The sequence below is a fragment of the Erpetoichthys calabaricus genome, chromosome 10 (assembly GCF_900747795.2).
Source record: "Erpetoichthys calabaricus chromosome 10, fErpCal1.3, whole genome shotgun sequence".
In the NCBI taxonomy this organism is placed as follows: domain Eukaryota; kingdom Metazoa; phylum Chordata; class Cladistia; order Polypteriformes; family Polypteridae; genus Erpetoichthys; species Erpetoichthys calabaricus.
This window is the reverse complement of record NC_041403.2, coordinates 104,641,425-104,667,716: the sequence shown is the minus strand read 5'-3', so window position 1 is coordinate 104,667,716 and position 26,292 is coordinate 104,641,425. Positions and strand designations below refer to the sequence as shown.

At 37.4% G+C, this 26,292-nt stretch overlaps 1 protein-coding gene across 1 annotated transcript in view; it reads right to left on the bottom strand.

Moving 5' to 3' along the window:
* Nucleotides 1-10,139: 10,139 nt before the first annotated feature.
* Nucleotides 10,140-26,292, bottom strand: part of opn7b (opsin 7, group member b) — a 47,353-nt gene continuing 31,200 nt past the window's right edge. The window contains exons 4-5 of the mRNA XM_028810600.2: nt 13,949-14,283; nt 10,140-11,400 (exon numbers count right to left, since the gene is read on the bottom strand). Of these exons, the coding sequence (XP_028666433.2) occupies nt 10,924-11,400; nt 13,949-14,283 (812 nt within the window). The 3' untranslated portion in view covers nt 10,140-10,923. The remainder of the gene's footprint in view (nt 11,401-13,948; nt 14,284-26,292) is intronic.

The following is a 26,292-nucleotide window of genomic DNA, read 5'->3' as shown; positions in this document are numbered from 1 at the left end:
TTTGGAAGGAGATCAATGGAGCTGAGTGGCTACAATTCTGACCTGTAAAACCACAATATTTCTTGTAGAGACCCCACCACTGCCCACATGTATGACCACAAGACTCCAAATGTTAACAGTGCACATACTGCATAACAAATATGCTAACAGTTACATTATGCACTTGTATCTTGCAAGTCTTTTATGGTAATGAAGACACTGGAGAAATCAAAAAAATAATCCTCACAGTGCTGACAGCTTTGTCCAGGTGAGAATAAGCCTTGTGCAACAGAAAGATAATTGTATCCTCTACTCATCATCAGTTGAAGAATTATTTTTTTTTGAAGTCTTAATAAGTGCCTAAAATCTAAATTTGATTCTTAGAAGTTTATTCATTTCGGACTGGAGTTCTCTTTCACCATACTGAGCAGGTATCTGAGCACTTGGGGGAATCCAAGTTTTCAGTGCACACAGAACTTGATATCAAGGGCCATCTCCATCTTAAAATTTAAATTGGATGCACACTTTGGAATGCAAAGTAAGGTAACACTTTAGTGTAAGTGCCTACAAAAATGCATCCCTTATTCATTTACTCTACTGTAACATGACAAAACCAAAGTCTTCTTTTGGTCTTCATAACACTTATAAAACTTCAGTAGATTGGTTCTTCATCACTGTGCATCATGGCATACTGACATGCTGATAAAATGACTTGTTAATACAAAGAATTTACATGTCTTGTACTAAATATGTAATATCAAGAGAAATGTGCCTCAGTTAAGCCACCTCAGACCACTCCAAAGTGAAATTTTGTTAGAAGGTCACATTGCAGAGATGAATAAACACTTTACTGATGCTTTGGAAGTGTAATGAAGGCACATAGAAGTGCTTGTTAAGGTCTTGTTAAGTAAGAGTAAATGAGTAATAGATGCATTTGCACAGTACCTAATCGAAAGTGTTACCCCAATTAATAAATAAAGCAATTTAGAGAAATAGATTCAGTTTTTGATGGGGCAGTGTGATGGTTGTTACTGCTTTGTGACAGCTCCAGGCTTGAATCCTGGCCTACTTGTGGCCTTTGGAGAGTTAGCACACTGTCCTTATATCTCCAGAGTGGTCTGGTTCTCCATAACTCTAAACTGGCCCTGTACAAATAAACGGGGTTTTGGAGTGAGTGTGTAATGGACTGGCACCCACCACTGCTGCCAGGAGAGTCTTCAGCCTCCAAATCCCAAAAGTTGATTAAGCAGGTTTAAAAGTAGATGGATGAATTGATTTATCCATTCAAATGTCAATACTGATGGATGATGGTGTGGGTCAATATATTTGCCCAAACAAAATCCATCAAATGCATAGAATTTGAGACAATAAGATACATACAAATGTTGAATACTGTTGTTGTGATGTACAGTAAACACTATTTATTGATAAACGTTTAGAGTCAACAAATTGGGAATGATAATTTCCAAAACAACTGTTCTTATATTGAATTTTACAATACCCTTATATTTGATTTTAACATTACATTACAGGTTGGTAAGATACATCTGCATATTTAGCACTTTTGTATTTTTCCTGAAATTGACAAAACTATAAACCCACTGAGAATATTTGCTGTTTGGTTATGAGATATTTTGATACAATCTGGAATATATGGTACACCTAATAGGATGTTTTTGTGCACTAGTATTTTAAAATATAACCTACAGTATTAATTGCACAGTAATTCTGCATAATGTTCACATAATCTTCATTTTCAACAAATACCCCAGTTCAACATAGACAAAACTGCTTAACGCTTTAAAACTTAATCAGATGTACTTTTCAGGTCTACTCCCCTGAACTGGAGTCTGGTAGTGATGGATGGTTGGATGGATGAATTTGAAAACTGAAAAACAGCATTATATAATATTTCCATATGGTCATTAATTTGTAAAAACACAATGCATTTCAAAACATATTAGGGCAATGTATATCAGGTTATGAAGTGTATACTACCTCAAAGCCCAGCACACAACATGGTGAAACTGAGGTGGTCATGCTTTTTGTGTGGTTCCAACACAGGATGACTAAGACTGTTAGCATGGTGGGTAGCAGGGCACCTCACAGCCAATATGCTCAGTTTGATGTTTCACTGGCCAAGTGAATTCTCTATACATTCCAACTGTTGGCTGAATTAAACTCTGAGGTGAGAGGTTGATGTCTTTATTTTTTAATCTGTATGACCTTTTGGGTTATTTTTTCATCTGCTCATGCTACAGCAGAAATGCGCCAACTGTGTGAGAAAAATAATTTAAAAATGAAGGTAAATGAAACGGGAAACATGTCACATAATAATTCTTTTGAATGTGCTGTGTAAAGTTGAACATCACGCTCTACACATTGCATACACATGAAGCTCCACTAGAGACTTGTTTGACCATTCACTTGCTCTTGCTACTTACCTTTTTAAGGACTTGTGGTTATCTGCTGGCTCAGTTCATTTCAAAATGAGCAGCCTGAACCAGATGACAGCTGACCAATCACGGAGCAGAATTTGGAAAAGTACTACATCAACCTAGTCATGCTGGTGTTAGGACCTTATAATAAAGAAGGCATTACATCTGTAAAAAGAAAAAGAAGGACTTTCAATGGACAATCTGCTAATCTGAGAAAACAAGAGCTATTTGTTATGGGTGCCCAATACCAAAAATACCTCATTAAGCTTTCCCTGCACAGTGTTCTGCTTGCCATTGATTTTGTAAAGGTCCTCTGGTGGTTTAATTTACTTGGTATCTATATGGATATGCTTACGCAAAAGGGAAATATGATTTGATCGTGAAATTAGTCATACAGTAAATCAATATCTGTGCACGATGAATAAATAATCGTAGGTAATCGCATATGTGATTTATTTATAAATAATGTTGTTCATACATTTTATTGGGATAATTCCAACAAGCATACAAGATATAATCTTCATTTGATTTTCTATTTAATTTTTAAGTTTTATTTCTTTACTGGAGCTCTGTTTTATTTCATTCTGGACAGAAAGCATGGGAAAGAAATCATGTCTGTACCTTAAAGTGCATTGCCATTTGAGTGCATCTAACTCCACAACATGATCATTGCTAATGGTTTGTACCTCTGGACAGCAAAAGGTCAGCTACTGATGCATAAATAGAACCTCCTCTAAAACACACCTGTCAGGTTCTGCAGCTGTTTCGCTGCATTTTTGTAACTTTTTTTTGTCTTTTTATCATGTTAATGTTTATTAACTCCGCATCAGAATTACCAACACACTAATGGTGAATCATTCTCACCCTAAAATGCTGGTGACTTCAACCAGGGGAACTTTGGAAGTAACAGACTTCTATGAGCATGCTCCATTTGTGGAGAGAACAAGCTGGATCTACACTATCCAAATGTTACTACCTTTATATGATAATCTGTGACACAAATGGGCAGATCTGACCACATCTTTCTCTCATGTTTAAACCTATAATTAGACCGCGGCAGCTCTCTTATCATCCACGTTGCTGTGTATGTTCCTATATTCTGCATTAAACCTTTATTTTGTCATTACTGAATAACAAGACAATACAATTTATTTTTGTATAGTCCAAAATCACACAAGAAGTGCCACAATGGGCTTTAACAGGCCCTGCCTTTTGACAGACCCCCAGCCTTGACCCTCTAAGAAGACAAGAAACCCCCTCCCCTTGTAGGGAAAAAAATGGAAGAAACCTTGGGAAAGGCAGTTCAAAAAGAGACCCCTTTCCAGGTAGGTTGGGTGTGCAGTGGATGTCAAAAAAGGGGTTCAATACAATACAATACACAGAACAGAACACAAGTGATACAATATAATAGTGCAATAGAAATATTACTGAATGACACACTAATTTTTACCTTTTATAGGAAATGTTAAAAGTATTATTACGCTCACTGGATTTTACAGGGTTATTTATTTTAGAATTCCATTGTTATTTAACTAGGAACATGCTAGTTGCTTCTCTTTTTCAGTTGTCATTTTTAATTCAATTTAGTACTATAAAAAGTGAAATAAAAAGAAGTAAGTAAAAATAGAATTCTGTTTATTTAAATCTGTGGAAATATACAAATTTCACATTGAGTTTTCTGTCTGAATGCAGATGGAGAGTAGGAAAAGGTTAATTAGCAGCATAAGGAATTTAACTAGAAGGAGCATTATTTTTGTAATCATGTTATTTAATAAAGAGTAGACACTTCATTGTTGTTTCTATTTCTGTGATCATTAGCAAGCAAATTGATTAAAAAAATAAGACTTCAAAAAAGCAGTTGAAGCTTAAAAAGGGAGAACAGTATAGTTTATCCATATTTGTTAAATTCCTTTAAAAATTAGACCATGTTGTGCATATCTGGATTTACAAAATAACAGTTAAAATTGTCAAATAATGTCATTTTTAATTAAGATTGCAATTAATGTGAGGAACTGGTTCTTGGACTGAGATGAACAGCGTACGGAATCACAATCAGATTACAAGCTTTTTAATTTTGATGTTTCAATAACATTTTTTTTGCATTATTATCATCTCTGTTTGTACTTTTGCTCCTTTTTCTTTCTAATTTTGTGCATATTTTACTTAAGGTTGTTGTTGTTGTTTTTCCGTGTTATGGTGTCCTGACACTCATTTGGGAGCTAGTTATACCTATGCAGGTGCTCACACTGACTGTTAAAATTGAAGGTGAAGCAGGTTCTTGAGAGCTCAACATTGTTCTGCTGATAGCTTCTTGTTTTTTTTTTTCCAGGTGAATGTTAACAGTTTTTCACTAACTAAAACCAGGTAACTCAGTGGGATATTTATTAATATTTGTTAACATAACTCCAGCATTGAAATATGGAATCCAGTCTGAAAAGGGTAAACAGGATATTGCAATAAATGATTAGCTGCAGTCATTTTTATTTGGTCTGCAGTACAGATTGTTATTAAGCCTTACATGCCAGAGATCATTCAAATGTTGGTAAATTGTAGCTCAAAATATGAAATTGCAGGGTATCCTAATATTTGCTTACAGTGTGTGAGTACCGTATACTGTATTGATGGATTGCAGGCTCCTCCAGTCCATAATTTAAGTCAGTAAGGAACTCTGAGGAATGTGTCATCTGCATAGGAGGAGCATGTAACTTGAATTGTCTTGATTTGAATGTTCCAGAATTGGCACATCTCAGTACAGAATTCCAGAACAAGTCTAGCCACACCTCTCAACCAACAGTGACCACCAAGGAGCAGTAAACCAAGAGATAGGACTCATTATAAAATCTTTCAGTCCATCCATAATGGTGTATTTATTCAAAAATCACTGTTGTTGCCTAGTAAGCTCTTTAATGTTAGACATACTGCAGTCTTTTAATCATTGTTTTTTCCCCGTTGAGATGCCTGAAGCAGATTTTTTTAATGTAAATGGGCAAACTAGACTTCTCTGTCTATGCCCTTATATAATTTCTGCAAAAGATGTTACTGGAAGGAGTGGCCCTTGGGTAGTGTTAGACTTCATCAGCTTCTGATCACCCTCTATGGTTACGTTCTTGTAGTGTACAGAAAGAAGACACATCCTGAGGTGTCTTCTTATTGTAGTTTTCCTGGTGTACTTGAACCACTTGGCAAGAGAAGACGGACCAAGCTGTGGCACAACTTGAATTTTAAGGGTTAGAATGAGGCTCTGTCAATGACATTCAACAGCCATGTATGTGTTTCCTATACAGGGCAGTACACAGAAAAAAAATGCCACAATACTTAGAGTTTGTCACTGAGAAAGTCATAACACACTCATGTAGCATAAAATAACTGGCAAGAAGACATGCAGTTTTATAAAGTTGTAAAGTTTTAGGTTACAAGAGCAATATTAGACTCTCATTAGATAATAAAATGACACAATGTACAACATATTACAGTAGACTGCAATGTCAACGTATAACGCCTCTAAACTGAGCAAACCTCCACAATATTTTCATAACACACATACCATAGCATATCTGGTGAGTTTGAATGCCATGTTTCAGTAGGCCTGTAGGTTATTAAGAACAACATATGTAATGGAATATACATGTATAAGGTTTCCAGCTACTTACTCACTCTGAATGGTAGCTGTGATACTTGAGAAAATATTTATGAAAGTATAATGAATTTAGTGTAAGCTACTATAGATAACATGCCATACTGAGTGATGTTTTGGTAATGAATTATGAAGCAAGAATTAGCAAACTGAGGATGGATGGCACACTTTCTATGGTGGGAGTGTAAAGGTTGAAGTACCGCACAAAGGGTTAATGTCCATTGTCCTACAGAACTGCATGAAACACAGATTGCCAGACTATGACAATAGTCTACAGAATATAAAAAAAAATCATAGGGAAACTCCAGCTGTGGGCATACACTGCACATACAGATGTGGTCAAATTTGTTGGTACCTTCACAGTTCATTTAAAAAGTGATGTATGTCTCCTGAAAAGTGATTAAATGAAAAGCAATTGTCTTTCATGTCATTGAGTGTGAAAAGAGATCAAGTATTGTTTATTTTACAAAAGATATTGTAAAATGGCCTGGACACATTTGTTAGAACCCCTAGAAAAGATTATAAATAGTGGGATTAGAAGGATTTTTCAATCTAGCTGTTTTCTTTAATTAGTATCACACATGTCTCCAATTGTGCAAACAGTCATTCAGCCTATTAAATGGAGAAAAGTTGTCACTCTGCTGTTTGGTGTCATCACGTGTCCCACACTGAACACGGACCAGAGAAAGCAAAGGAGAGAGTTGTCTGAGGAGATCAGAAAGAAAGTTATAGACAAGTATGTTAAAGGCAAAGGCTTCAAGACTATCTGCAAGCAGTTTGATGTTCCTGTGATAGCATTTGCAATAAAGCTGGAGGACCATGGGACTGTAGCCAACCTCCCTGGATGTAGCTGCAAGAGGAAAATCAACCCCAGAATGGGTAGAAGGATAGTGAGAATGGTAAACAAAAAGTCAAGGCCCATCAGTGTCTGATCGCACCATCTGTCATTTTTTGAGTGACAGTGGGCTCAAAGGAAGAAGACTCAGGAGGGCTCTACTGTTGAAATAAAAACCTGAAAAAACAGACTAGCATTTGCTTAAAATGCATATTTGACAAGCCACAATAATTCTGGGAGAATGTCCTTTGGACAGATGAGAACGAACTAGAGCTTTTTGGAAAGTCATGTCAGCTTCATGGCCACAGATGAAAAAATGATGTTTTCAAAGAAAAGAACATCATATCTACTGTGAAACATGGAGGACACTCGATTATGTACTGAGGCTGCTTTGCTGTGTCTAGGATCGATGAAATCTCTAGACAACCAAGACCTTCTGGAGTGAAATATACTGCCCCATATCAGAAAACTCTGTCTCAGTCGCAGGTCATCAATACCTCCAACAGGATAATGACCCAAAACACACAGCTAAAACCACCCAAGAATGACTAAGAACAAAACATTGACCTATTCTGAAGTGGCCTTCTATGAACTTTCATTTGAATCCTATCAAACATCTATGGAAAGAACTGAAATATGCAGTCTGGAGGAAGCCGCTTCAAACCTAACATTGCTGGAGCTGTTTGCTCAGGAAGAGTGGGCCAAACAACTTTTGACAGGTACAGAAATGTCATGGAGACCTACAGGAATCGCTTGTTTGTACTTGTTGCTTCTAAACGTTGTGCAACAAAATATTAGATGAAGGATCCCATCATTTTTGTCCATGCCATTTTTAGTTGTGCAATTATTTAGAATATTCTGTTGAATCAAAACTCTAAAGCAAAGTCTGATTTTTGTTAAATATGGATTTAACAATGATGACTGCCAATTACTTTTTTCTGTTATTTCAGTGACAACTGTGGGTTCTTCTTTTCTAGTGATGGGGTACCAATAAATTTGTTCATGTCTGTATGATACTACCATATCTTATACTGTGTTACTTTACACTTTATACATTTAAAACATACATTTACAATATTATGTCATACATATTAGAGATCATCTGGTAAATACACGTTCTTATGAAGTACTACTGGAGAAATGCTTCCATATGTTTTTCCCGCTGAGTAGCTTTGAGTTTACAAACTTTCATACCGTTTATTTAGTAAAATCACTAAAACAAGAGCATGGGCCTGATCCTGCAGGCTCACACCCACAAGCTTTTGGTTGATATTAGATCACCATTCAGAATCGTTTATTTTTATGTAATTATTAACATTCGTCGATAACAGTCTAAAAGCACTGAAAGGTGTTTTCAGTGGAGCTTGAAATCAATACTTGTGCACCTATTGTACAAGATTGTGGATCCACTGTAAACTAAGCAACAGTTCGGCTATGACATCAGCAATTTTAACATCTGATAAAGTGCATAAAAAGGGAAAGTTCTTGTAAATTTGACACTAATGTTTTTAATAAAGCTGAGGTACCATATAATTATTAACTTATCATGGCTATTAATATAAAATATTAGCCATAAACCATATAAGTGAAAAATTGAAGTCACAATCCATGTGGATGGTTACTGAAGTTGTTTCACTGAAACAAAGTTTGAAATGATCACCTTTAGTGGAGTTACTTAAATACTTAAATTACTTTCCTTATAACCATTAAATTACATCAAAATAATTTAATAATTTTGACTAATGTTGTAAAAAAATCGAGGGCAAAAGATTCAGTTTTACAACACTTATTGTTTTGTCCTCTTTATATTTCCGCTCTATATACATATCAGAATTTATTGCACAAGGTGCCCTCAACAAATTTATTTTATATTTTCTCCTAGAATGAGCTTCACCCTTTTCCATCAGATGAACGTATTCCATCAATGCTAGTTACAATGGCAGTGTTCATCTAGAGCACCGTTGCTCAGATTCCATCTGGAGGTCCACAGTTCTTACAGGTTTGTGTTCCAACCCAGCTTAAATGGAAGCCAAACCTTGTTGTCATATTGTACATTTTTCCTTTTAGGTTTTCCAAATGGTTTATTAAAACAGATGCTTCATGATGGACAAACAGATGTTAAATTGTCCCAAAATATATGGTGAGCAGCTTGTTCCAGTCTTACTTGTGCCTCATTGTAAATTTTCAGCTGGTTAGCCTCCTTAGCATTTTGTTTCTCCCAAAAAATGAGTCAAACATTTTTTTCAACAAGAAACATGTAAATATCAAAATATCAACATAAATACAGGAGGAACAGCATGTCTAGTGTCCACTGCTATGCTGTTGCAGATTTAGTATACATCTTGTGTGAGCCATGTTTTGGAACCAATGCACAGTTTGACGTTGCAATCAGGACAGTAGAAACTTGTTTCTTTGTGTGCTTTTTTTCTGTTGCTTCAGCATGAATGAGTAGAATGTTAGTGCTTGATTGATATGGTTGATGCGCTCCTTGCAGTATTGCAGGCAACCACAGTGCAAAGCTTAGTGATTTCCACATTTCCACTGACAGGAACAATGCCAGTTGCTTCATTGTGACCAGTGCTTAGGGGGCTAACATCTATTTTGTCTTTCTACTCAATCGCAATCATTTTGCCTTTTTGCCAAGCACCTACTTCCATCACAGTGAACCTTCAGGAAACCAAATTTCACAGCAGTTTAGTTGTACAGTGCCATATGCAGCAGTTTCACTCTCCGTGTCAAGGTTTTATGCCCAATTCACGTTATCATCACTATTGCTTGATTCAACTAATGTTTCAGTTTCAGTTTGTTCCAAGCCGAAAATGGCTTTACAGCTTCTTGCTTCCTTATCATTGTGTTTTGTTTGAATCTTCCTCCCCACTCATGAACATTGATGAGTTATCTTAAATTGTCAAAACACAGAATATTCTTGAGTTTTTGCAGCATAATGTTTTTTTTTTATTTAGCAGATGGCAGCAGAATAATGTCCTGAGAGTTATTCAGGCTTAACACAGTGCAGCAGATCATTACACATCACCCCAAGTCTGAATTGGGCTTAACTGTACTTAAATACCCTGCGGTGGGCTGGCGCCCTGCCCAGGACTTGTTCCTGCCTTGCGCCCTGTGCCGACTGGGATTGGCTCCAGCAGACTCCCGTGACCCTGTGTTAGGATATAGCTGGTTGGATAATGACTGACTGACTGACTGTACTTACATAGAATTCTGAGTCCAAGGATGCCAATGATGTTAAGAAAATAGTAAATGACTTAAACAAGCTATTAAGGTGTGGAAATTATAACAAGTGAGTTACCGTATATACTCGCGTATAAGTCAGGTCTTGAAACCCAAAAAAATCGATCATAAAATCAGACCCCGACTTATACGCCCATTCAAAAATGTGACACTTAATGTTTTGTTTTTTTTTTACATTTTCTTGCCTCCTCCAATCTAGCACCAGTTTCTCAGACACATTGAATTTTGTTGCAGCAGCGCAGTTACCAATTTCTTTCACCACTTCAAAGACTTTTAATTTAAAACCAGCTTCATATTTTCTTCTGCTCGAACACTCCATCGTAGATAAGGGATGCTCTTACGATAAAGGTGTATGAGGGTGTGAGGTACAAAAAACACAAAACAGTACAAATGTCTCTTTGGAATAGTTTGGGTATTACCTTGTGATCATGTAAGCACAATACATAGAAAAAAAAGGCAGTGTGCTCCATGGTTACTCTCTCAGGTGGGCGTTAGCATATCATAATCTCTTGGACCAATAGCGTGAGTTTTCCACATTCGACTTATACGACAGACATTATAAAATACGGGAAATTATACTGTAAAATCAAGCCCAGACTTATTCGCAGGAGAACTTAAATGTGAGTATATACAGTAACTGAAATGAAGCTCCAAAAATTTTGCTTGAGCAGAAATAATCAGCTTCTAATTAAAAAATTAGAAGGAAGCAAAAATCTGAAGCCAGAACCAAACCTGGGTCCCCGATATACAATTTTATTGTGGCTTTTTCCATTACAGGTCCCCTAGAACTAAAGAAATTCTTTTTTCAGTTCATCTGAGAGTTGTGTAACTGGCACCTCTTTATTTGTTAGACTTTTTGTAACTTGAGCAGTTCTATTTGCTGAAAGAGTCCTTACAGGCCTTGAGTCAGGACAGCGATGGCAGCCTATGTTATTCTCGGGCTGGCCATTGGACAGCCACGTGGAGTTGTTGACATCTTTACTCTGAAACATTTCCTTTTGCTGCCCTGGCATTCTGCAGCAGCTGAACGGGGTGCACACACGCCGCCGGCAAACTGCAGCATCCCGACAAAGAAATTTGCGGAAATTGGGCTTGAAGAGCAGATAAATGATGGGATTGTAGATTGTAGATGACTTTGCGAAGATTGCTGCCATTGCAAATGCAACAGATGGTACATGCTGAGAATCTCCAAAGGCAGCCCACATGGAAACAATTGCATATGGGCTCCAGGCAGTCAGGAAACCAATGCAAACTGCTATAGAGAGCTGCAAGAAAAAGTAAAATGTAATTCACACCAGAAGAGTTACCAGTACAAATATGTCTGCCATACCCTTATTTAGAATAAGGAATTCTTGATATTTTGGTCATATCCATACTTTAGCAGTTTCTACACACTCAATGCATTTACCTGCTCACACACACGCGCGCACACACAGACACATAATCAGATTAACATGAATAACCCAGTTAAGCCAGAAACCTGATTTCTTAATAATCTACATTTACATGTGCAAGTAATCTGGAGTTTTCCTTTGGCAAAATGCTCCACCATCTTTAAACTGCGCAAAAAAAGAGTTACGTAAATGTAATCATCAGTCACTATGAATTGAAAAACGCATGACACCTGTGATAATCTTCTTGTGATCCATAAATATGTTTAGTCAAACTGATGCTTTATTTATAGGTTTCTGTTACCAGATTGCACGTAGCACACTCTATTCTACTTGGCTGTGTGATTGAGCCCTGCAAAGAATCGACATACCATTATGTGTGATTCTTGCCTTACATCTAATGCTGCTGGAATAATAATAACGCAGATACTTTTTAACTTCAATAAGATAATATTACATTAGGTTACTCATTACTTTAAAAAAGTAATAGGACTACATGTTACTTTTATTACTCTAATGCTATCAACACATTACATTTTTTGTACATTTTGGTTGTCAACATAAATTTCACAATTTCTGAAATATTTAGTCAGATTATTTCTGACAGGAGATTGAATAATGCCCAGACATTTGCCTCTAAAAATGAATTTTGTGGACACTTCCACCCATGGCTGCTGAAAGACTATAAAATCCTTAATAATAATCCTGTTAAGGGTTTACGTGACCAGATAATTGAATTATTTGTGGAGAAATCTACCACTGTTAATCAGGTTTCACAGAGGCCAATAACCAGATTTCTGTAATTGTAATAAGGGTTTACATTACATTTCAAAAATAATCGGGTTATTGAAGTGCATATACACATTCTAAATGCAATACACATCTGTAGTACATAAGCTATCCATTTTCAAAACCTGCTTTTCCATTATGAGTCACATGGAGACATGGAGCAGCAACCTAACATGGCAACATGTAGTACAATGTAAAAATGGAAAACAATATGAAAAACATCCATGGAAAAAAGAAAAAGATCCTCTTGTCACTCTTTTCACATAATCCACATGTCCATTATACAGTCGTATGTTTAATACATGCAAAACACATTCATTTTTTGCTAAAATATTGCTAACAGTTACTTCCGGAAAAATAAGCATCTTATATATAAACGTCTACACATGGAAATGTGTGTGTCTGTCTGTCCAGCCCAGAAGTGCGAGGCTACAGCTTGAAGCTAAGAGAAAGCGACTCTGTCACCAAAGTGAAACCGCTGCTGCTAATACACAAGTGAGGTGAGCACATCGGCAAAACGAAACCTCCGAGAAGAGAAAAGCATGCTTAGCCGCTGATAGACAATGGAGGTGAGCATGTTGTTGGCAAAATGAAACCGACGAGGAGCCACAAATACACAACCGATGCGATTGATTGATTGAAGTGCCAGAATCCATGGTTTCTAGAAGCCCAGGCTTTTTACAGCATGAGCTTACACATCTAGTGTGCGTTTGAATTGAAGACAGGACTCTTGACCAGTGAATGAGTGGAGAGGCAGATCTTTGAGAAATTCGTTGTATGACTGACACTAGGCTGAACATAAGCCACTGGAGATCAATCAAAGAGATACCCAGTTTGGACAATAGAATATTGCTGATTGACTAAATAAATTAATTACAGATTTATTATAATAATAATATATTAGTCAGAGGAGAACAGTTTCACAGCTGTGTTGTGCCCTGAAACCAGTTTGAGTTGATTCTATCAGGGTATTAGGAGTTAAGTAAATTGGATAGATAGATAGATAGATAGATAGATAGATAGATAGATAGATAGATAGATAGATAGATAGATAGATAGATAGATAGATAGATAGATAGATAGATAGATAGATAGATAGATATTAATCCCAAGGGGAAATTGGTGAGTAGAGAAGCCACAACATGCTGAAGAACTTTAGATACAGTAGAAAAGGTAAGTGGCACAAAAGATGTCAATCTCAAGATCCAGCTTTTTTAAGCTTCATCAACAATAAATGATTTCACAAGTTTGCAACTCCTTATAACTTCTAATGCACAGTTTGACAACAGTCACTAAAACCTATAAATGTAGCAGAAAACCAGTTTTCTTACATTTTAATTCTTCTCCTTTTTGCAGTTAATTCTGATTTTTCTACTCCATGACTGAGTGTTTGCCAAAGCTCAACTTTATTTGCTCCTCACATTAAAGTGGACAGTTTAACCTCATTGTGATAGGCTGGTGCCCTGTTTCGAGGAGTTGTTCCTATATTACGCACTATCCTTTGCCCCCCAGGTTCCCTGCTCAGAATTAAGCGGGCTAAGAAGATGATATGGTATAGTTTACTCTCAGAGCTTATTCCCATTAATATTTCTCTTTCATTTGAGATAAAAAAAATCCTGCTGAAGCAACCTACCTTAATGATGACATTGTGGGCGCTGCCAGCTTTTGTCACCGGAGACACATGCTGTTGTACAGCTTGTCTGGATCCCCAAACAGTCAACAGAATAAAAGCATAGGAGGTAAAGATAATGGTACACGGTACCACATAGCAGAATACAAATAGAGACACAATGTAGGTCATGGCAGACAGCTCATTTTTCGCTGCATGCCAGTCAATGCAACATGCGGTGCCATATGGCTCTGGACCGTAATGCCCCCATTTAGCCAAAGGGGCCCATGCAAAAACTGATGAGTAACACCAGGAAAACACAACCAGCAGACCAGCATGAGCTGAAGAAAACTTGTTACCTGTAAAACAGTGAGGACAAAAAAACTTAGTGTACATTTCATTGTAAACAAAGATCAAAACAGCCTTTTGGGGGTAAACAGGCAAATATATAGTAATACAAATATATATATATATATACAGTATATATATATATATATATATATATATATATATATATATATATATATATATATATATATATATATAGTCAGACATACATCAGGTATATAGTGCGTTCAAAAAGTATTCAGACCCTGTCAGTTTTTGCACACTTTATTGTGTTGCTGACTTAATTTTAAATTAATAAATTTGCCATCTTTGCCAATCAATCTTCACTCAGTAACCCATAATGGCAAAGTGAAAACTGATTAGAAAATTTGTTAAAAATCAAAAACTGAAATCAGTATTCAAACCCTTTGCTGCAGCACTCAAAACTGTGGTTTGGTGTATCACTTTATTTTCCTTGAGTTGTGTCTAGATCTTGATTGGAGTGCAGCTGTGGCAAGCTGAATTTATTGGATATTGTTTAGAAAAACATCTTGTGGCCACCAGGGGGCACTCTAGCACCCCAAACACCCGAGACAAAGGCTTGAATGCAAGTATAAAATGAACAAGAGCATTTTTACTGTGGGAAACTCTTCCTTTTAAATGTTTCCCACTCTAAAACCACATTACAAAGCACAGTATACAGCACTCAGCAGTACTTTTGTCTTCTGTTCTCTGTCTCTTGCACTGAGAGACAAGCTTCATCCTCTATTCTCCCAACTCTGGCTCCTTGAATTTTGGCAGGCAGCACTTTTTTATATATATTTTTAATGAGTTTAATTAGAAACAGATAACATTCCTTACAGTTAAGACAAATTTAACAAATTAAAGCAAAATTTGACCTCCACCCAAGAGAAAGAGAGGAGCCAGCAACCAAAACTAAAAAAGGAGCAAGAAAAAAAAGGTAAAACGTTATTGATTAGATCCTGCCATGTGTTTTTAAAAAAAAGTTGATAGTGATATTTTCCAGTTTCAAGTAGTATAGAACATTGGTTACCCACTGACTTAATAGTGGTGGGGTGGGATTCTTCCAGTTGAGCAAGATAAGTCTATGTGCTATTAGTGTAGTAAAGGAAATTACAGTTTATTTGTCCTTCGCCACTTTAGGCCCCTCTGGGAATACACCAAACACAGCTGTTAATGGGTTGGGAGGGATTGTGACACCAAGGCTGCCTGATTGTTTGTAGGACGGAAAGACATTATCTATGCACAAATCTCTAAGTGTTTAATCCCAGACATTTTTCAGACTTTGAATAGTGCATATGTTTGAGATGGTGGAAAAAGTTGTTGTTATGCAGAGGTGCATTAGATAAGAGCTTGTCTGTCTTAAAGTGCTTCCTACATTGGTTCCATATTCTGAGAGAATGAAGGGTAATTGGATTTTTAGTGTAATGAAGGTAGTTTGTATTAACTGGGGTACAGAGCAGGGAATATATAGAAGTACTACAAGATTTTATTTCTATTGCAGACCAGGCTTGTGGATTTTCATGAGCTTGTGTCGATGTCCAGGTCTTTATAGCTTGTGTATTTGCCGCCCACTAATAAAATTGAAAGTTGGGAAGTGCCATGCCCCCTTCTGCTTTAAGTCGTTGTAGAGTCGCCCTTTGGATGTGTGGATGTTTCGAATTCCAAATAAATGAAGTTGTGATTGAGTCAAATTTCTCAAAAAAAGATTTGTTAATGTATATGGGGATGCTTTGAAATAGGAAGAGCAAATTGGGAAGGATAGTCATCTTAACAATGTTGATTCTCCCTGCTAGTGCAAGGTAGATGGTAAACCATCTAGCCACGTCTTGTTTAATTTTTTCCATTCAGAGAGCAAAATTTTGTTGTTATAAAAACAGCTTTATATTTACTTGTAATATTTACATCTTGAAATAGATAAATGGAGTGTCCAGTCCAATATTACCGGCTAGGGAATTCAAATTGATTTTAAGTCCAAATATCTTTTGAAAATCTGTTAATGCTTTTAGGATTGCTGGCACAGAATTTTGTGGGTCTGATATATACAGTACCATATCATCTACATGTAGTGTACTGATGCATTTCAAAAGTATACAGCCAACAGTTCAACTGTGATTGCAAAGATCAAAGGTAATAAGGGGCATCCTTGTTGAGTATCACATTCAAGTTTGAAATTATCTGAAATAATGTTGTTAATATGAACTGAGGCTTCTGGGCTAGTATAAAGTAGTTTGATCCATGCACATATGTTTGGACCGCACCCAATTTTGTGCAATCTGGTCCCATTCAAGCATATCAATCCCCATGAGTGCTCTTGTTGACATGAATCTGCAGTTCCAAAGCACTTCTGGGTGAGGTTGGAGCCCTACCAAGTAGGGACTTCCAAATCCTGTAGCTCCCCTTGGCAGACTCCACAGGACCCAACATGGCTGTCCCCTGGGACTACAATTCCTAGCATGCCCTGTGGGCACTCATGTCGGGATCCCAGCCTGGGCTGGTTGCCATCTAGCATTTTGGAGGAGGCAATGCCCTATTTAAAAGGGCTCCCCCTGTCCTTCCAGGTTGAGGGCATCCTACCTGGGCAAGGATGCCAGCTGTCCCTCACAACATGTACCTGTATATAAGGTCCTACAATTCACACTGCATGTCAGAACAAAAACCAAGCCACAATGTCCAAAGAACTCTCAGTAGACCTGTGTGGTAAAATTGTGGTGAGGCATAGATCAGAGCAAGGGTATAAAACCACTTCTAAAACTTTAAGTGTTCCCATTAGCATTAACAATTGTGAAATAGGAAGAAGTTAAGAACTCTAAGACTCTTCCTAGAGTTAGCTCTCTGGCCAAACTGAGGAACCAGGCAAGAAAGGTCACTGAAGTGACTAAGAAATTTAAATGGTCACTCTAACTGAGCTTCAAAGGTCCTCTGCTGAGTTGGGAGAAGCTGTTGAAAGGATGACCATCTCAGCCACACTCAGTCAGTCAGGTGTTTGTGGTAGATTGGCTAGACAGATACCACTCTTAAGTAAAAGAAATATGATGGCCTGCTTTGAAAGAATGACGAGAAGGATTATTTTGTCTGTTGACACAAAAACCAAACTCTTTATTCTGAATCATGGTGGTGGTGGCATCATGCTATGGGGGTGCTCCTCAGTAGCAGGGACAGGGAGTCAGGTCAGAACTGAGGAAAAGATGAATGCTCCCAAAATACAGGAAGGTAGTTGAAGAAACCTGCTCAAGAGTTCATGTAACCTCAGACTGGGGCAATGGTTCATCTTTCAGCATGGCAATGACCTGAAGCACACAGCCAAGACAACTGTGGAGTAGATTCGGGACAAGTCTCTGACTGTCCTTGAGTGGCGCAGCCAAAGCCCGGACTTAAGCGCCATGGAATATCTGTGGAGAGACCTGAATATGGCAGTTCACTGGCACTTCTCATCCAATATAATGGAGCTTGAGGGGATCTACCCGGAAAATAGGATAAACTATAAAAGGGGTTTTTACAAACTACTGAATATAGGGTCTGAATACTTATATGAATGACAGATTTCAGTTTTTGATTGTAATAAATTTGTAAACTTTTCTGAAAACATTTTTTTTTACTTGGGTAGAGAGAGTCATCCAATTTGTTGAATCTGTTGGGACACCAATGTGAAAGCACAACACACTGAACTTCTTTACAGTACAAGCAAATATATATAAATATATATATATATATATATATATATATATATATATATATATATATATATATATATATATATATATATATATTATTTAGCAACCCACACACACAAACAAGACATTATATATTTATAGATACACCGAGAGCTGAACCCAAGTCTTCTGAAAGGTGAGGCATCATCATTAACCACTGTATTCCCCAAATCAACAGCTCACACTGTGCAACACTGTTTCTAATAATTAGCTGAATGCAGCTTTACAAAAAGTCTATGCCGAGATATTTAGAACCTTCAATACTAAATGGAACAGAAGAACCATCTAAATAGCCAGGCTGTGGTCAGTTGAGATGAATACTAATATCCTGGTCTACTTTTTTTATAGTGTGACACTTTTTAAAATTTTCCCTGCCAAATGTGATACACTTTTACTTTGCAGTTACAATTAAACATTTCAGCGAATTGAATTCCAGAGCTGATAAGCCTGGAGGTTTTGCAGTAAAAGAAAGGGGGATTGTTCTGAAGAATGGAAGAGGATACTCTATATCAGAAAATGTTATCAAGAGTTCCCTAAATCTATTTTCAATTTCATGATTTAAAAATGAATTAAGCAGACATATTTGTGAAGGAATGCAATCCAAATTAAGCACACAATATCTAGAATTACAAAGAATCCCATTTCAAATGTTACCCTTTAACTTAAGTAGACATTACACAATTAATAGAAATGTTGTAACCCTTCAGAAAGGCAGCCTGGTAGTGTTGTTTTTTGCTCTGCGGCCTTACAGCTTTGAGGAGCTGGTTCAATGCATGAGGTGGATGTGATTTTACATACTGTACATTGTGCTACTTTGGGTTCTAAAGAATGGCTTAAATTTATACAGTATATATATATATATATATATATATATATATTTAAAATGTATTTTGGGAGTAATATGAATCATTAAAACTATTCCTGTGGTGGTTCAGTCATAGTGTCCAATGTTATATGATACCTGCCTTCATGAACATATGAATCATAAATTGCTTTACATGATGACCTGAACACAGCAGGGATTGCTCCTGCCTTGTGCCTAAAGCTTGCAGGATAGGCTGTAGCCTTATCATTAAATAAAATGTTTAAGCAGTTTCAATAACAGATGGATGGATGGATTTACGTATTATCTGACAGGTGTATATAAAACCTGTCGTGTAGTGTGTTTTTAGCACTACCCATTTGCTACTACTGTATATTTATCAAATGTTTAACATGTTTTCACTAATAGGAATGATGATCTAAGCAAAAATATAATCAACAAGCTGGTTAAGTTTACAGATAATACCAAATTAGGTGGAAGAGCAGTTTAATACAGAATCAGCTTATTTGTTGCAGATGGACTTGGATGATGTATTAAATTGGAATTTGTGGTAAATGAAATTTAATGTAAGTACATATAAAGTATAAAATGTAAGAAGTAGAAATGTTAGATTTGAATACACAACGGGAGGTCTGAAACTTGAAAGCACACTTTGTGGATATTAGGTTATACTGTATATCATGAGGTGTGGAGTACAAGTCAAGGAAAGTTATGATTTAAGTTATATAATGCACCGGTGAGGGCTTCACTTGGAATACTGTGTACAGTTTTTGTCTCCATATTACAAAAAAGACATACCAGCACTGGAGAAAGTCCCGAGAACAGTGACTAGGGTGGTTTCAGGACAGAGAGGTATCAGCTATGAGGAGAGATTGAGGAACCTTAACCTTTATCATTTTAAGAAGAGATTAGGAAGAGACATAACTGAAGTTTTTAAAATTATGAAGATGCCGCAGCTTTTTATTTTAAAATAAATTCTTGATCAAGAACGTGGGGACTCCGCTGGAAACTATTAAGGGAAAATTTTGTATAAATGTTAGACAATTTTCCTTCATGCAGAACCATAGCCACATGGGATAAATTACCAGATAATGTGGTTGAGAAAATAAATTTAGAAACCTTCATATCTCAGTTTTATTTCAGACATTTTAGCTGAATATGCTTGGCAAAATTATGGAAATGAATGGCATGTTCTCATCAAAACTTTTTTAATGTTCTAATGTCTTTCGATTTAAGCAAGCATATATTTTTTTGTAGTTTTTCAGTGGTAGAGTTTAAATATGCAATCTGAAAATCAATCGCAAACTGGATTCAAGAAGGGGTTTGATCCTTGGGGTATACTTTAGTAATAGGGCAAAACAAGAGTCACAACTATGAATGTTTAATTCAGGAACCTGGTATTCCTGGAGAAACGTTTCAACCTTTATCAAGGGAGGGTCTTTATTTGTAGTAATGCTCAGCTGATAAACAACTCCTCGATATAAATGATATAAAATGGTGAAAAGCAGCCCTATGCAAACATTGAAAGGCAGAACCAAAAACATGTCAAGGAAAACATGAAATAAAAATATGTTAGGAAAAGAATATCAAAAACACTCCAGAAATTAGGCTGAATAACTGAAGATTGTTAGATGCTATATATGGATGGACTGGTTAAGCAGATACTGTAGGTTTGAAGCTACAGGTTTATATCTAAAGTTTTATTTACTGTGTAAGTCTTGTAATCCACTTCTTCCTGAACTGCACAAATGCTGTACATATCTATATGATCTTCAGCTTCAGAAGCAACACATAAAAGGAGCACCAGCCTTTTCAGAAATGCACCAAACTTTTTTATCTAAAATTTGAAATCCTCAAATTCATATTGAAATGAAAATGTCCTGTCAATTGTTAAGATTTTAAACTGTGTTGCAGCATTGCCAGATAGATTTTTTCTAATTGAAAGCTCATGCTTTTAATAAATTTGGCACCCAGGATGGCTCAGTCACATTGTGAGGAGTGTTTGAATCACACACTTGGTTGTTGTCCATGTGGAGTTTGCATGTTCTCCTTATGTACCCAGCTTTTCTCCCAGATAATCTGGGGATATGGGAGGAAAACGAAAGATATGCATGTTGGGTCAATTGATCCTGTGTGAGTGTGAGAAGGAAAGTGAGCATCAATGGGCTTCATTTTTGGCTGTTCCTTCCCTTGAACCTGATTGTGCCAGGATAGGTTTTGCCTAAACAGGTTTGATAAGTTTATGCTGTGTATATGCTTATGAAATATTTTAGAAAAATGTATAGAATAAAAAAAACGAACAAAGACCAGTGTTTAATGTGTGAAATGATATCCTTATCAGGTGGCACCATTTCTTATATTTAGGTGTTTTACTGGTTAACGTGAGAAGTCAACATTGTGTGCCTCAACAGACAGACTTGGTGGTGTGATGCTTCTTTATTGAGTTGACCTTGACAGAAGTAAGTCCTCTGAATGACTTTTGTTGCAGAACACTTAGCTGGTGTGACTGTGTAATTTTAGCTGTCAACCTGTCTGATCTTCTGGAAATAAAATGCGCACTTTGAAAAACAGGACCCGCTATCCTGGTGCATAGATGCCATCAATCAGAGTCTGGCTTATGTAATTTCCAGTCTGCCGTGCGACAGCTTACAATACATAACAGAAAAACGAATCTAAACGTGCATGAAAGTGTAACATTGGGATAAGAAATGAAAGGCATCCCCTGACTCATTTGAACTTTATCAGGTCTTCCATAACTGCATGTTCACTCTTCATTTTTATGACACAGTTTTTAATGCATTATGTCAAAGAAGAAATACATTTTACCTTACTAATAGGGTATATAAGACATTTTACTGCTCATTTCATATTTATTCAGGAACTAGACTTTTACTCACCAATTTGCTGATTGAAGCAGAACAAAAACATGGTAAAATCAATGAAATTGACAGAAGATTTAAGAGTGCTCTTAATAATTTGTAGTTGTTTTTACATTAATGAAATTCAGACAAAGAAATCTTTCTTTATGCTGTGATTGAAACTTAATTTATTGCCCCTCCAAATTACCTAATCTCTTCTGGGAGATGGCCAAGGCAGCATTGAGCACTACTGTGGACCCATCCCAGGTCATCACACAGGTGCTATAGCAGTAGATTGTCTCTGGTTAGTGGGAAGTTAAATTGCTGTAGCAAACACATCAGAACACAATTAATTAATACATTATTATTAATGCTCAGGGAGCACAAGCTCAAAGTGCTTTGCAAATCAATTTATATTGCAAGTCATAGGGTGTGACACGACGTAGAGAAAGGAGTAAATGAAGGCTGAAAATGACTGTCAAAATATCACTGCCTTCAGCAGAAAACGAAGGATTATAAAAATCATTGACTGATAAAAATCAGCATAATGTGGTCAGTGAATGGCTTGTATGGTCATGGTGTTCTTCAGATCACAAATACAGTCACATCATTGTTGGCACACTGATGGACTTTATCTCTACTTGATGATGGTGAACCCTGAGGACAGAAATGTAGCAGCCATGGTAATGAATGATAATGAAACCATTAAGCAATGTATTTCCTTACCAATGGATCTCAATAGGTTTCCAATTTCCAATTCTTTTCAATTTCCAAGCCCATTTTTTTTCTATTACTAGGAGTCAAAGTCCACACTAACAGAAATCTAGCAGCCAGTTATGGTCGATAACCATGTGATCACAGGACACTCACACAAACCGCTAAGCCAGGCCAAAGTTGTGTCATCAACTAGCCAAATATATATGCATCTTTGGGATATGTTAAGAGATGAGACAGGAATAGTAAGAGAAAGCTCACAGAGATGGCAAGAACATGAAGACTGCATAAACTGGGAGCGGTTGAGTAGTCAAACACCATAAACATATAACTACCAATAGCCACACTGCTAATAGGTTTCTGTGTTTCACGGATCAATTTGTAGCTCTTGTATTAAGCCTGTTCAGTTTGCCTCCTAAATTCACTGCCATGTAATAGACTTACTCTTTACCTAAAGTTACTTCTTGTGTTTTTTCCCAGTACGATGGGATGGGCCCAGCCTGACCATGATACTGAAATAGATTAAGTGAGTTCAGGAATTGAATAGATTCATGGAAGAATGAGTGGTTCTTGCAACCCGTGAACAGAGTAAAAGGATGAAATGCAGTCTCGTAAGTTTCTCTATTCCTATAACACTGATTTGACAGTAGCAATTTTGTGTTTGCAGCATTAACCTTCTTCTAAAAACAATCACATGATCAAAAGCATAATAAAGGTGATAGTCTGTGACTAGGGAGCACATTGTGATAAGACAGCCTTGCCATTGGCAGATTCTTTTCCCATGGTTCAATTTTTAGTCTTAATACAGTACTTATACTGTTTAAGTTTACTATGCGATTTCTGCACAATATACATTTATTATTTATTTACCTTTTGATTGATTGTATTATTTGTCCTGGAAGTTTGTAACTTTGTTTTTTATGTTTCTGCTGTTGTATGCATCTACAGTTCCCAATGGGATTAATAAAGTTTACCTAATATAATATAACTAGCCAACCCGCGGCATACGCCGCATAATTATGTATTGATGGGTGAACACTTCCTGAAAGACACAATTGTCCAAATGGGGTGGGTCTGAGCATACGACTGTAGGTGAATGAAAAGATGGAACTCTGGAGAGGGCAACATACAATTGTCCGTGACTGACAATTGGAGGACCGCTGTCGCACGCTCATTCAGTGATTCACATCCGCGACAAACAAACTTTTACACGCCGCATACAGCAATTCACATCTGCGACAAACATGCTTCTTCTTAGATGGCCCTGCCGCGTCCACCCTCGTTCTTGAAGCATACACACTGCCTGGTCATGTGTCTGCTCGCAAGAGCAACTCACAGAGACCCGCCCACCAACTCTAAGACCATGGCGTGTAAAACAGTTTGCTACGGTGGACGCGGTCGTGCATCGTAACCGAAAAGAATAATGAAAAGTCAACGTGGCTCAGAGGTGCATGTGGAGTGTAGCAGAGACGAACGCGAATGACACCCTGTTTTGTGAGTTGCTGTGTCCGAGTTGGTGGGCGTGGCTCCATCCTGCGTGCTCCATGGGTGTCTTGCTCGCTGGCAGCTTAGTGAATTATATATACAGATTCTTCTTCTTCTTTCAGCTGCTCCCGTTAGGGGTTGCCACAGCGGACCATCTTCTTCCACATACTTAAATTCTAAATTAATCTAGTTTAAATTATTAGGTGTAGATAGATTAGGTGTATTTGGATGTTTGGTTTCTTTGTTGTGTTTTTTTCTTCTGGTTGGTGATCTTTCATTGTCTTCAGGATCCAAGATGCCCACTATGGCCGAACACTTGAGTTAGCATACTACATCATGTTGGTGGCAATGTTCCTCCATGTGATACAGACCTGAAGGTATGGTAAGATCAATAGCTCCTCTAAAATTGTTAAAGAAAATTCTTTCATTTGATCCTTCTTTTGTGTAGCTTGTTCAGTTAGCAAAAAATTGACTTTTTGGCCATCAGACATGTTTTAAACTTGTATATTATGTGTATTTTAAATTTTATTTATTCATTGTGGCTTGCATAGACAGGGTGTTGGGCAGAGTCATAGGGTCCAGAGGCTGTGGGGCATCTGTTGGTGAAGAAAGATTCACCGATCTTGACTTTGCCAATGATGCTGTGCATCAGCAATGATGCTTATGCTCAACAGAGGCTCTGAGGGGGCTCTTGAGAGACTGAGCAAGGAGTCTGAGTGTCTGGGCTTGCAAGTGCCCTGGTTAAAAACTAAGATTCAGGCATTTAATAACCTCTGTCTACAGAGAGAGTGTTGACCTCATTGAGAGGTTTATTTACCTTGGCAGCGGCATTCATATCTCTGGTGACTCTTACTATGAAGTTGATAGATGAATTGAGGGGACATGAAGTCACTGGAATGGGGTGTGTGACACTCCCGATATCTTTGCAAAAGAACAAAGGTCCAAGTCTTTAGAGTCCTGGTCCTTCCTGTTTTGCTATACGATTGGGAGACTTGGACGCTATCCAGTGATCTGAGACAAGGACTTCTTTGGTACTGTGTCTTTTCAGAGAACTGTTGGATACCACTGGTTTGACTTTGTGTCGAATAAGCAGTTGCTGATGGAGTTCTGAATGAGGCACATTACCTACATTGTGAGGAAGCATCAGTTATGGCACTACAGCCATGTGGCACGATTCCCTGAGGGTGATCTGGCTTGCAGGATCCTCATTATTGAGGTCCCAAGCAGCTGGACCAGGCCAAGGAGATGCCCATGTAACACCTGGCTGCAGCAAATAGATGGTCATTTGCAGAAGGGTGGGACTGGACCACGTGTCTGCCTGGTGGGTTGCCAAACAGGATCCAAAGCTGTTTCGTTGTGTGGTGGGTGCAGCAATGTGCTGTACCAGTGCATGCTCTTGACATGACCTGATTGTACTGAGTTTGTGCAGCTAGGTGAAGTAAGTCTTTGCTGACTTAATTTAGGGCTGCAGTTTAGTGTCCAATTTCAGGTTAATACTGTGACCTGATGTATTTTGCTTTCCACCATATGCTGTTTTTCTTTGTCTCTCATGTTGGTAAGGTTCATGCCACTGTAATATTTTACTTTATTTATTTTTGCATGTGAATAGGCTGTAATAATACATTCTTGCAATGCTGTTAATCAAAATAGAACTGCTTTGTAAATGCTGTATGTGTATGTGCATATCTATATATTTTCACACGAGTGCACATAGGGGAGAACTTAAGGGATCTGGTGATTGTAATTACCCGCTGCCCCAGGGGTTGGTACTGTGTTCTAATGCCTTTTCTCTTCCTCCCTCTGCAGACTGGATAATCGACAGTGTTAGTCTGCTTGGACCTGCCTCTTCCTTCCAGAACGACTTATGACCGGAAGCTCAGCCATTATGAAAACAGTTCACTTTGGAGCTCACGTCTTAAAAGACATTTTCACAATTATTGCATATTTTCATTCCCATTGCTGCATTCTGATTATACTGGGTCATCAGGGTGGTGCCCCAGCTCCTTATCATGGTCTGTCTGTTCTCTTACAATATGCAGTAATAAATTGTATGTAGATATATATAGTGTACAGATATAGATATATATATAGGTTAAGTTGGCCTTTTGCTGGTCCTCATCATTGCGATCCACAGTTCATGAATCTGCTCCATTTCTGTTCTCTTATGTGTATCCCTCATTGGCAGTTCAGGTCCTTCCCACAGCTCATAATAGTAATAAGTTTTATTTATGTAGCACCTTTCATACACTCAAGGACACTTTATAATTCAATAAACACATTAACAAGACAAAGAAATTACATACAAGAAAATGAATAATACTCATTGAAGAGATGTATTTTTAACAGGATTTTGAAATGAGTAATAGATTTTTCCTCGCGAAGGCTGAGAGGATGAGCATTCCAAATTTTAGGGGTTATCACACTGAA